This window comes from Apis florea, unplaced genomic scaffold, assembly GCF_048593485.1.
Source record: "Apis florea isolate Af1SG1 unplaced genomic scaffold, ASM4859348v1 contig_3741_pilon, whole genome shotgun sequence".
Taxonomy (NCBI): Eukaryota; Metazoa; Arthropoda; class Insecta; order Hymenoptera; family Apidae; genus Apis; species Apis florea.
The window spans coordinates 342533-355961 of record NW_028256828.1 but is presented as its reverse complement, the minus strand read 5'-3'; the positions used below and the strand labels follow the sequence as shown (position 1 = coordinate 355961).

The 13429-nt window shown below is 31.2% G+C and overlaps 2 protein-coding genes across 5 annotated transcripts in view; both read left to right on the top strand.

Moving 5' to 3' along the window:
* Window position 1: 1 nt before the first annotated feature.
* LOC100867842 (uncharacterized) lies at window positions 2–4713 on the top strand. Of its 3 annotated transcripts, none has more exons than XM_031915449.2 (12): window positions 2–210; window positions 388–529; window positions 1312–1693; window positions 2120–2212; window positions 2297–2375; window positions 2447–2618; window positions 3060–3141; window positions 3214–3318; window positions 3412–3568; window positions 3935–4144; window positions 4392–4461; window positions 4543–4713. In XM_031915449.2, the coding sequence occupies exons 1-12, from the start codon at window positions 146–148 to the stop codon at window positions 4600–4602; spliced, it is 1617 nt and encodes a 538-aa protein (XP_031771309.2). In that variant the 5' UTR covers window positions 2–145; the 3' UTR covers window positions 4603–4713. The 3 variants fall into 3 exon arrangements, with proteins under 3 accessions (XP_031771309.2, XP_086770907.1, XP_086770908.1); XM_086914781.1 differs by having other exon boundaries at window positions 3214–3327; XM_086914782.1 differs by having other exon boundaries at window positions 163–210; window positions 363–529; window positions 3214–3327.
* Window positions 4714–5227: 514 nt separating this feature from the next.
* Ror (tyrosine-protein kinase transmembrane receptor Ror) overlaps window positions 5228–13429 on the top strand; it is a 267537-nt gene continuing 259335 nt past the window's right edge. For both annotated transcript variants that reach the window (XM_003692147.4, XM_086914783.1), the window contains exon 1: window positions 5228–6105. In XM_003692147.4, coding sequence (XP_003692195.1) covers window positions 6033–6105 — 73 coding nt within the window. In that variant the 5' untranslated portion in view covers window positions 5228–6032. The remainder of the gene's footprint in view (window positions 6106–13429) is intronic.

Below are 13429 nucleotides of genomic sequence, written 5' to 3'. Positions count from 1 at the left end.
ATTCATTGATCTGAAATCAGTTGCATAAGAAACGAGAGAAAGTCGTGGCGAGATGATTAGGGAACACTCAAGAGCTCGGTATAAATTTTCCAAGGGAAATTTTTTCAAGGCAAAGTCGTATTAATCGGGATTTACCGATTGGAGTATGAGATCATGCTTCCTATGGTTCTTTCGGGTATTTGTAGCAACTACTCTCGTTAATATAGAAAGGTATATAAGATTATAAATATTAACATCATATTTATTTTATTCATTTTATGTTATTTTATAATTAATATAATATAGAAAAATAGAGAAAGAATAATTAATTAATAATATAAAGCTAAGAATAATATGTTTTAAATAATATATAATTTCTTTAGTTACTATTATTATGTGTGAATGTAGGGTGATGGGTTTTATTTTCAAACATGAACAAAATATTGGCACGGTTTTATTTGACAAAAGTGATGCTACTAAACATTGTTGGACCACAGAGGAATTTATTATCTTGAATAGTCGACGAATGTTTCAAGATTTGTTACCAAAGGTAAATACGCGTTAACCTTATTTTATTCATTAAGCTTTAATAAATAGGATTAAATTATAGATTTAATTAATTTTTCTATCTTATGCATTTTAGTTCATTATTAAGTTTTTTTATTAATCTTCATTCTTTATTTATTTTGTTACATTCACAAATTTTTCATACTTTTTATTTATTCTTTATCTATTTAATTACTTAATTTAATTATCTATTTAATTATTTAATTTGCAAGCAATTAGTTTACAAATAATATTTTATTTTATCTTTTTAAATTAATCTTTTAATAATAAATTTAAGAAATTTAAAGTTCTTTCACAGATAAGATAGTTTGTTTTTACAAAATTATTTTATTTATCATTCTTATTTTATCTTAATTTCTTGAGAGTATTTGAAGTGTTTTTTTTTTGTTTTTCTTTAATTTTAGCACGATTTTAAAAGATACAAACATATATTGTATTTTTTAAAATATACATGATGATTTTATGCGTGCATTATTTTTTTTAAACATTCCAAAATGTATTTCAATTTCATTTAAATAAATATAATTAAAAAATAAACAATAAATATTCTTTTCTAACCTTGATAAGTTTTTTCTACAATATAATAAATTTTTTCTCAAACATAATAAAAAATTGCCATATTAAAAACAAGTTATTTAAATTTATCGAATTGTCTCTTAATATTTTAACTTTCCATTCCATCTCCTTTAAAAAAGCTCGAAATCGTTCCATCATTGATTCACGCATTCATCCCCATACTCATCCCCATTTACTCTGATTCCTCAGGTGAAAGTTTTAAATTGTGAGAACGATGAGTACATCGCTCTGTTGATGGATTACTTTCACGTTTGTTTCGAGAGCGTGCGTAAGCTATCGATAGGAAAAACGAAGCATCTAATGTTGAAAGCTCTGGCGGACACAATAGGTGGCTACTTGCAAGTTTACATCCTGCCCCTCACCAAACATTCCTATTATGCGGGGAATATAAAATACCGAAACGCGAGAAAGCTGTTCGAGCTGCACGAGCAATTGAAGATTTTCTTACGGACTGATGGAAATGGCTGGCTGTACTCTTGCAAAGATATAAAACAGGCGAAAATCCAACCGATAATGATCACAGCGCCGAAATCGTTGATCGCGTGCGAAGGCCTTATTACCTATTCTGCATGTAAGAAAATAGCTATTACCTTTTCTAAAAGGGTAACATGTATTTATAGATATTTTAGATGATAATTGTCTCGATGGAAAATCCAGGGAAAATGGTTTTGTTTGATATTGAGAATGGATTAATTGCGAGAATATTGAATGTTGGAGTAAAGTTTTTTTGTGGATGCAAGAATTGAAATAATTTGAAAGATTATTCGTTCATATATAAGGATTAAAATTAATTTTTTTTCTTTACGTAAATATATACAATTTTATTTTTATTCATTATTTATATTTAGATAAGTAATAAATTTATATATTTATAATAGGAACAACAATATTTTTGATTATTTTGTATAACTAGAATTAATTTTTATTTTATAATTTTTATATTATGTAAATTTAATTCTAATTTGTAATTTATTTTATCCTATCATTCGTTTATTAGCTGCAATTGGATTCAATAAACGAGACGTAAAACGTTTCACATTCAAACAGAAAAAGAAACATTTGAAACACAAAAACAGAAGTAAAAATTCTAGTAAGTTTGTGAGGATAAAATGTAATTTCAATTTAAAAAAATATTTTTAATATTAAATGTAATGTATCCTTATATCATTTAAAGGACACAAACATGAGTCTGCAGAAGAGGAATCGATTATCATCCCTCTTCCCTTTCTGGACGATGATGTACAGCCAAATAGGTATCGGTCTCGAACCATATTTGTTCAATGAGCAACACGGACGACGTTAAAATGGAATTTTTTTTTTTCAGTATCGCTTTACCATTTAAGAAAGATACCTTGCAGTCCATGTACAGTGAACGATCGACTTTTGCATTGGTTAAATACTACATAGCTAGCGTGAAGTGCATCACTGCGAAGTCGAAAGAAAAAACTGATCTGGATAATTTTAATCAGGATTTTTACGATTGGCTGCAGCAATCCGTACGTTGTGAGTCGCTGTGATCGAGAGTGGCAATTTTTCTTAAATATCCCATTTGCGAGAACTTTAGTTTAAGTACATACAAGAAATCTCTTTGCACAAAATATTATAACAATAATAATATTTTACATGTTACAAGTGATACTAACGAAATTTTATTTGCATGATATTAACAAATTTAATAACAAAATTTTAAATCATCTAATTATTCTATTTTGCATAAAATGTAAGAAAAGAAAGTTTGAATTAACTTTTATCAATTTATTAATCAGTGGATTATTATGTGCAAAAAGACTTAGGTCACTCAAAAAATTCATAATTAGTATATTTTTTTCTTTTTTTTTTTTCTAATTGAATGAATATTATTTTTTTCTAAAATTCACATTTTATTCCATTTCACATTATTCAAATTTATCATCAGACAATTTTCATCATCTTTCCAGGTTGTACGACATCTCGATGATGAAAAATGGTATCCAGCGTTTGGTGGCGTACTGAGGGTGATAACCTCATTGGAGGACGCTGGTACGATACTTTTCCTTATTTGCAATTTTCCAACGTACGACATTCTTGTAATTCATCGTTTTTCCATGTCAGGTGCGGGTCTCGCGAAAGGAAGAAAAAGCGGTACCTATCAAGTGATGCCCAAATTAGGCTCGTCATCGACTGCAATGCCGGAAGATGTGTCACCTTTGTATAAAGGTGAGAAAGGAAAGTAGTGCACCACTCCAATTATTATTTAATTTTCTATGATCTATGCTCTCTAACGTTGTCAATTTTCTTTTCTTGGTTTAGAAGAGGAAACGGAAGTCACGCTTGGTACGACAGAATTAATATCGATTGCCGTAGTGAGCGCATTGTTGGTATGGTTACTAGTGGGACTGAGCTTGGTCTGCTACAGATTTCTCATAAGAAACTCGGATGAATGTGTCCCGTGTGAACCTGATCCTGCGTATGTTTTAATGAATTTTTTAAAGATTATAAAGAAAAAGCAGTATAAAATAATATTTAATAAATAATAATAATATATTGAATATTTTGAAAATACTTTTTAATATTCAATATGTTGTTAATATGTTGATTATATGTCAAGTTGTTTATTATGTTTTTTGAATTTTCTATTTCTATCATTAATATTTTAATAATTCAAAAAATATCAATTGTTGATATTTTTGTAAAATTATATCTTTGATTTTTTCTTTATAAATATTTTTTCTTATTTATAAATAAGTTCAGATTTTTTTCTATTAATATATATTTTATAACAAAATTATTTTTTTTTTTGACTCACAAATTTTTTTTCTCTTATTTAATATAGAGTTGCTGTTTTGTACGAAAATAAAGATTACTGTGAACCCGACACGTGTACAAAAGCGTCTCGTAAAGGATATATAGTGAAGATAGTGGATTGTTTAAAAAACAGGTTTCATTGCAAAACTCGGGATCAATTAGACGAGGAACGTTGTTTAGCTGCAATTAGTTATACTAGTAAAGATACGATCGATGTTAGTAGTAGCAGAAGTTATCAGTAAGTAATTTATTATTGTTATTTTAAAATTTAATATTTTAATCATTTATTTTAAATGATTAATATATTATTATAAGATAATTGATAAAATAAAAATATTTTCTATTTTTTCTAAAATTTTTAAAATTTTTGTATTCTAACTACAAATAAAATAAAATATAATAATGATTAATTTTTTTTATTTAAAATTTAAGATATACCTTTAAAATTTAAACATCAAATAATTGTATTTTTCATCCCTTTTCAGGAAAAGAAAAATAACTAAATCGGTTTCAGCGGCATTATCAAGTTACCGAAAGGAACGTGTACCCGTCAGGGTATGTAATTTAATAAAAATTTCTTTAACAATATGACAATATATATAAAAAATAATCGTAAATTTATTTGAATTTGTGCAGAAAGTATATTATAGCTCAGATGGCTCGTTAACCACGGAGAGTGTTTGCAAACAGAGATAATAAGAAACTACAAGTTTTCATTTATCTTTTAATATCTATACATTTTTTAGTATGTATGATGTAATAAATACTGTCAATTACAAATAAAATCTTTTTTTTACTACTTTAAAAGTAGTCAAATTTTGATTAAACATCTATTTCGCCAATAATTGCTACAAAGCTTTAAACAATATAAAATATTCAAAAAAATAATTTTTATTCTTATAAAATCCTTTATTTATAAAAAGTTATTTGATACACATTATTAATGAAAAATTTTTTCATAACAAATTCTAGTATTAAAAAAGTAAATCTATCAGTAAATCTACTAACACCAGCCGATTTATTGCAGAGATCGCGAAACGGCCGTTTTAATTTTATTACAACCGCGTTCGACAGAGATGGCTCGCAGTCGATTGCGTTTCGTTATGCCGTTCGCGTACGTGCGGAGTGCATTCAATGAATGCACGTTTCCGAAGCGTGCAGTTCAGAAGCCACGCGCTGCAACTTGTTGCAACCGGGTCGTGGAACCAAATGCCGGCATCTTCTGGTTTATCAAACGCGTTGCAACAGCAGCGCCATCTGGTTTCTAGTAAGCGTGGTGACTCCGGCAAGCAGGGAAGCCAGTGTCGTGCGATACGTTGAGGGGTAAAGGTGTTTTGTGTCATTCCATTGATATATTCACGAGTCTGTACTGTCATAAGTGTTTAAAAATAGTAAATAGTAGTAAATATCTCATACCGGATGTGATATGCGTGAACATTATTACGTATTTGGTTACTCAAGCTTGAAAATATTCGTTGTCGAATAATTTAACAATCGAATCGTTTCGAATTTTTCGTTATACGTGAAGACACGTGTGACAAAAGTCCGTTCCTTTGTTTTTATACGGTTAATTCCGAATAATCGTGCTTTGAAATTTGCAGTAGTGTAAGAAAACGAATATAAAAGGACAAGAATAAATCTATGACGTTAACAAAATTTCGGCGCGAAATTTCTCGTTCAGAATTTCATTGAAACGCGAACCGGAACGTTTCGCGCGTTCAAGAAATTTATTGGTCGATTTTAAAATGATCGATCGAATTCATCGATAGATGTCGCCCCTGAAGTTTAAGTGAACCGGCTATTTGAGATTCATGGAGTCGGGAGAAATTTTCGAATTTACGTTTCGATTGAACAGAATGAGATTTTAGATTCCGCGTTATTGTATACTTAAACAAAACAAATCGAGATTAACTGATCGATTTCGTGGAACAGTTAGTTTTGTGAATTCGAGGGTAGGAAAAAGTGCGGGAATGTGTCACAATTGACATTCTTGAATCGAAATACATCGATACGGTTAGAACTAGTTTCGATTAGTGAACAATGCGCACTGCGGATAAATACTCGACTTGCGTTTCGCGTGTTCGTAATTGACTGTGGTGTTGAAGTGTGTTCTCCTCTTTAAGGACATGATGGGACGCCAAAGCTGCGGTAAACTGTGCTTTCTGTTCGTCGTGCTACTTCTCGCAGCTGCATTAAAAGGTGAGTGACATTCTTTTTTTTTCATTTTTCTGAAAAGCTTTCGAAGTGTCATCACTTTGAACATTAAGAATAAAATGTCATATATATATATATATTAATTATACTATATACAATGAAAAATAAGAAATATGAAATAATTTTCTTTTAAAAGGAATTATTTTTTATATTGTTCAATTCGTTAGAGATATAACGTCATATCTTTAAGATCGATAAATAATCGAAATAATTGATATTCGATTATTATTAGGCGCCATATTGTTAGTTAAATTAGTAATCATAATTTTTTCGTAAATTTCGATATAAATTTCGTATATTAATTCTTGTAATATTCGAATATTATTATGAAATATAAAAGATTTGGTAAATTTAACGGTTAGATTTTATTACAGAGGGAAAATATGACAAGTTTCAGAATAGAAATGATATATTTTCTTTATAATATAAATACAAAATATTTCAAAGCATATGATAATTGTGTACACTTTTTATAAAGGGACCAGTCGTTAGAACGTATCGTTTATATTGAAAAGTGACGAGAAACGTAATAAGAATAGGAAGCCTAAACACATATTTATATAGGTTGTATTTGTATCAAGGGAATCACGATGCAGTCTGAATTCTATTGTTTTTCAAATCCGTTCCGAATACTAATGTTACATTTATTATTGTGTTACTTTCTGATAATGAATGAAGAATAGGAATTATTTTTTATATAATATTCAATTTTTCTTTTATTATAAATAACGAAAATAACCAATGTCTTTTTATTATAAGGTTTTCGTTACTCCTTTTTCTTTCTCTTGAGATTCTAATAAGAAAAAAAAAAAATAGTTTGCATCAAATTTCTGTTATGAAATTTATACTTTCTAGTTGATTCGATATCTACATTCGATAAAATTTTTCTATATAATTACCTACAGATAACAATTATAAGAATCGTATTATAACGAACAGTGAATATTGCCCTGTAATAAGACATTGATACTATTTTTCCTAGTTTTCACATAAAAAAAAAAAAAGCAAAAAAGAATTAGCTAGAGTCGTTAGGATTCTAAATTCTAAATCGAATCAATTCGAATCTTTTTTACACGAGCAAACAGAAACGAACAGGATTTTATTTTACAACGCCGTCCCATGCAAAACTTTTCGACCAAATCGAATTGCAAACCATGCATATCTAACGAATCCAAAGAGAATTAAAGGGAGAGGGGAGGGGAAAAAAGAGCAGAATATTTACGTCTCCTCGAAAATAAATACCAATACGTGCCTCGAAATGCGAGTTCTCGCATTTCCCAGCTGCATGACCGTTTTTCACCGTAGGAAAAAAAAAGGAATGGGGATAGGAACAGAGGGAGAGAGAGAAAAGGCAAAGCTTGTGCCGAAATTCGAATGGAAAAACGTCGACGCGGGGTTCATTTCGGCCTGGCCGTCGTTTCGAATCCCATTCCAAAGTTCGATCTCATTCTGGACACGCGTGATCCGGATTAGAAACGTCCGTTCCCCTTGTTTTAGATAATCCGCCTTGTTTTGTTTCGTGTGAAAATACGAAAATCGAAGATGAGTCTGCGAGATATCATGCAAATTTCTTATTTCTTTTTTTTTTTTTTACGTACCTGTTATACCCTTTTTCTTCGTTTTCTCTTTTTCGTTTGGGTTCTTCAATTTTTTTTTAAATTATTGAGAGGGAAAAGAGGAAGAGGACGTGGAATTTAGAATTATTCGTAAATGATTTAACAATTAATTTTTCTTATCATAATATTCTATATTTCGCACTACTATTAGTGAGAAACTTTTATAATTTTATTTAAAACTGAGAAATAATTTATAAAAATTACGCACGATACGAATAATCCACGTAATTTAATTATTCTATATATTTTTCTGTAATTAATAGTTTAAATCCGAGGAAAACTCGCAAGATTTTTGCTTTATTATTATATATCAGTTAAAATTTATATTTTTTCTTCTTTTTTTTAAAATTTCTCTTAATATTACAAAAGATTAATATTTTTATAATTATTGTATTCCTTCAATTGAAATAAATTTTGTCTATAAGTCGTACATGTTCACGTATCCACAGGAATTTTAAAATTATAATTCAAAAAGAATGTTTAGAACGCACACTCGTATTAGTATTCGTTACTATTAAAACAAATCTGTTACTTATTACTCGCAATATTTGCACAAATATCGTCTCATACGTTTATTTCTTAACCCTTCTTCAACTATCATATCGAAATCTTCTTCACCCACTTTATGGTAATATAAAGTACCTGTACAACCCAGCGTGCAGTTGATATCTTCTACACAGGAAAAACGCTAGAAAGGAGCTATAAAGATTTGCATACATCAATCGTACCCTTTTCTCCAAAGCGACACGTGTACCGGAAAATATCTGGGTGGCCACTTTAGACTTACATTCCGCTTTATAAACATTCAACAAGTGGCAACGGGGTCCATCGACTCGTGGAACTTCTCAGTTCCCCGACTATTCCTTTAAAAATCGATCGAACTGCATAAGTATTCCCCCGCGGAACGAAAGGACCAACTTTCGATGTTTAGTTTGCCGGATTAAACGAGATTCTTTCCAAGTATTGCCTCCCCCCCCCCCTAGTTGGCGAAATCGATTGCGAATTCAGCGTGCTAGAATTTTTTCTACCGTTTTATCATCACCAACTTTTCACGTTAATCCACGATCCTCGTCTTCTGGGATGGATGGCGGGGCAGGGGGAGGATTCGTGGAGCGAAATTTAATTTAGTGGAAGCTTTTCGATGTAGTTTCTTATTTCTACTTTCCTCGAGTTTCAAGGAAGCACGAGTTTGGGAAGGAAAGTTTCCAAAGCAAAGTGTGCTAGGTGACGTATTAAATTTTTTCCATGGGACATTTTTTGATCGAGTTAGAGAGGGATTAGATATTAGCTATGTTATAAAATACGAGCTTCGTTAGCTTATAATAAATATTTAGTTTTTCTAGTGTTAAATACTACTTAGTTTGTATTGCGATAATGATTTTCAATGTTTCTTTTGTGTTGATAAATTTCTCACGTACTCTATATTCCAAAAATTTTCCAAATGATCTCGTGATAAGAAACCTTCTTCCCTTCTTCGAGCGAGAATTTAACACGAGTGAGGAGACGTATTTAACGAGGCAAAGTGGCCCGGCAAAGCAGCAGCAATAAAACGTGAATTTTCCGCTTGCTGAAACGTTCGAAACAACGGGGAGGGCTTCATAAAAATTTGAATGCAATTCACTCGCGAGCAATTTTCACCCGCTTTTTTCCCAACGAAAATTTCTCCCCCGAAAGACGAATAGATAGAAATCGATTCCAGCGTTTATATTTATTACCCGTTTGTCGTTTCGCTATTCTAATTTCAACTGGACACCCGACCTGTAATTACGGGCATTTAAAAGCTTTGGCGACGTGTACTTTAGTTTGCAAACAATTTCAAACGCGGCCGGGGCCCGTAAGCCGAATTAATGGGCTCACTTTTAATTACCAGTCCACGCGCGGCCATTGTTCCATCCCTCCCTCTCCCCTCCCCTCGTTTAGTTTAATTGTTCGTAACGATTAATCCTCCCGTATTTTTTATTCCGACCTGAGCTCGCAAGTTCGTACTTCTTCCTGTCCTTCCTCCACTCTCTATCCCCTTGTGCAAGTCGTCGTGAAAATTGGACGAGGGATTTTTTTTTTTTTTTTCTTATTTGGAGAAAGAAATATATAACACGTGCACGTAATAAGATTTTGGGGAGAGTTTGTTATTTAAGGGTTGAAAGAGATTAGATGGCGTGTTACATCGTTTTGGGCCTTTTTCTTTTTTTTTTTTTTCTTATTTGGGAAGTGAAGGGAATTTAAAGTTTCGTGGAAGGGAGGAGAATATTTGGAATTTATGGGGGAGGACGTATTAACGTATTTTTGATTTTTTTTTTTGCGCAAAAGTTAGAGGAAATTAGAGGGAGTCTCGGGGGTTTTAATTTAGGGAATTTCCGCAATTTGCAATGAAATGTAGAAATAATATATAGGTATTATTCGCGTGTGAGGGGAATTTTACGCCGAATAAAAGTAATACAAAGATAATAGGGAATAGAAAGTTGCATGAAATAATGATGAGATGGAATAATGCCAGGTGGAATAGGAAGGAAGGATAGAACTGAGTGTATTTTAATTATTACGAATTATTCAAATGTCCGTCAAATATTATTTTACTCGATACTGCACAATGTGACAAGGTATTAAAACATCGTATAATCTTATTACTAGAATCTTTGTCTTAGAGTCAAGTTACGACATTCTTCTCTGTTTCCTCCGACAAGCTTAGAATCGAAGTTAAAATATACTTTATGTGAACCTTAGGCTACTGTGTACACATTTGTCATGAATAAAATATCAATCTTATATACTCGGTGCAGAACGTAACTTTCTATATTGGCCAACTGTGGATGAACTACAAAAAAAAAAAAAAAAAAAAATATAGAACTTGCTGTCTTGCTTCGATGATAAACGGCAATAAAATATAATTTTATTGATAATTTTTGTTAAGAAAAAAAGGAAAAATTAATTCAAGAGAAAATAAATCAAATAGAATTTAATTTCATTAAATTATTCGTTAAAATATTAAAGTCATGAACGTTTATATCGATTTGCCGCGAACAGATTCCTCAATAGATATTGCCTTCCTCCATAGTATAACATATAAATCCCATTCCCGAAGTTTAACCCTTTGCGCTCCAAGGGTGACTCTCAGGCACCATTTGCATTGATGCAGCAATTCGAACAACGACAATATTTATTTATGTTTGATTTTTTTAAAATATCGTTTCATGAAAGATTCTTAAGCTCTTTAAATGTGCATGGAAGCATGGAATATTGTAATGAAATTAGTGAATATGAGTTTGATTTTTCGTTATTAAAAATAAAGATATAGTATAAGAAGAATAATAGACGATAAATGAGAGTATGTTATTGGGTTTGTAACGATATTTTATTGTGATATTTGTTCTGATGAAACTGAGGATGCTTCTTAGTAATTACTTTATTATCAAAATATCACACAACAATATAGATTTTTAATAAACTCAATAAATTATCATTTCTTATATGTAAAGATAGATAAGATATTAAAATACAAAAGTTTTATACGTTAATTCGTGTGTGAAATCATTTTAAGTTAGCTAACAAATTCATCAACGGATGAATCGTGTTGGTTGTGCAAAGGGTTAATATATACTTTTAAGAGGAAGTCACACACTCAGAAGACTTGGAACCAATGTCCAGATCGTTCTAGACCGCGAAACGATTTATCAATGCCTCGAGCAAGCCTTGCGTGAAGACCGAAGTCGAAGTCGTTCAAGAATAATCGTCGTGACTTTATTGGCAATAGACCTCTGGTTATCGTCCGGTGATAACATGTTCGTAAATAAATGGCAAATCGATCAAGCGAGAGTTATCGATCGTTTAAACATTTATTTGGCCGAGTGTAAAACGTTTATCGATTCGCGTTTAAATTACTCATCTTCGCGCGCCGGTGAAATAAATATGGCGGTAAGCGCGTAACTATCTTACACCCAGAGAAGCAACGACTTTTACAGACGCGTTCCATCGTATTTACGAGCGCAAAAAGGGTGGCTCCGCTCGTCGTTACGCCTTTCTTCGCCGTATTTTGATAGCTCGCGTTCAATTTTACTTGGTGCAAGGGACGAGTAGACTGTAAGTAGACGAGACTTGTATACAAGATGTTAATAAATTTTGAGAGATATCTTTGGATGATTATTTAAGGATCATAAGGCTTGTTTATTGTGTCACGAGCAATTTATCATTCTATTTGTCATCTAAACTTCGATTGATTATTAATCGAATAATGCAATTTTAATTAAATCGATGTGAAAATTATTATAACTTTGTTTATGTCGAATCTTCCTTTGTTAAATCTTGACGAATCGAAGATTTTTAGAGTTTTTTTTTGAGGTTCCAAGATTGCACTTTTATTTCAGTTATAAATTTTAATATCTTCACATTTGTAAGATCGTAGAAAATGATACGAGGTAAGAATATAGGGTGCAAGTGTCTCGTTTATCTCTGACTATACCCATGAATCCAAGATATGTCTGTAGATGTTTGAGGAAATCTTTTAGGGTTTATCTACTTTATCTGAGGATAAGAGAAATAAAGGCTGATGAAGATTACTATTATAGCGAAAGGAAGCAATGAATTAAGTTTGTAATGAAGTAGTTTAGAGGAATTTGTGATGAGACTTGTAGATACGTGTGATGTATGTCGTTGAATTAATAAGATCGAGAAAAATTGATTGCCAGATTTAAGATTCTTTCAAATCTAAAGGTTAAACAATCAGACAGTTTGAAAATTCAGGAAATTTAGAGATTGGAAAATGTTAAATATACAAAATTAGAATATTTAATTAGAAAATTAAAAAATCTCTTTTCTCTTGAATTTGAAATATTCTCTTTGCAATAGATGATAATTTACCTAATTCGTGACCATAGTTCCCCTTTGATACATAGAAATCGATATTTTCGGCTAATAATTATAAATTCTTCAAGTTAATAACAACATTAGCATTGCTTTCTTCCTAGATTAATAGGTAAACTATTCGTTAACAATATTTTATACCTCGAATTTATTTCACCCTCGGTTCTTTTTCACTTTTCTTTTTCGTTCTTCTTATTGAGAAAAGAGATAAGAAAGGAGAAGTATAAGAAAGAAGCTCAGAAACGGACGGGAATGAAACTTAAAGGAACTGCTCGAGATTTCACGAAATTTATGACTACGTATAATGACCAGAACTGAATTTTCCTTTTCAAAGGATTCCGCGTAATTCTGTCAACCGATCTGGTACATATTTGTACGCTTTCCTCTTTAAGGAAGTCTCTTTTTAAGCTTGCACAATCTATATTAAAGCTCTGGTAGAAAGTTGGCGAGATTTTATTTATGTACTGTTTCGTTTGATAAAAATGTATCTATTGATATTCACAATGAGATATTCGTGAGAATCTACTTATAAATTTCAAACTTTTCTTCGAGATTTTTCTAGATTTCGTTGTTTAACAGTTGTTTTCTTAGAATTTCTGATTCGCATCCTAATTAATAATTCTTTCATTTCCAAACATTCATCGCGATTTCTAAACTCAATCTCATTTCTAACTTAATCGTACTTTTTAAATTCCATCCATCGATTCTAATAAACGTCTCTATACAAACAATTGCGATGCATGTTTCGACTCGAGCGATGGGTTTAAGTCATCACCTCGCTCGACGTTGGAACAACGCTATACCACTTCCACAGCGTAATAACAAACAATTGACTTAAA

Bases quoted from the DNA above. Each gene is read 5' to 3' on its own strand.
- LOC100867842 (XM_086914781.1), top strand. From the start codon at position 146: ATGAGATCATGCTTCCTATGGTTCTTTCGGGTATTTGTAGCAACTACT. The intron at 2,213-2,296 runs GTAAGTTTGTGA...TATCATTTAAAG, and splicing joins AAACAGAAGTAAAAATTCTA to GACACAAACATGAGTCTGCA. The intron at 3,328-3,411 runs GAAAGTAGTGCA...TTCTTGGTTTAG, and splicing joins TTTGTATAAAGGTGAGAAAG to AAGAGGAAACGGAAGTCACG.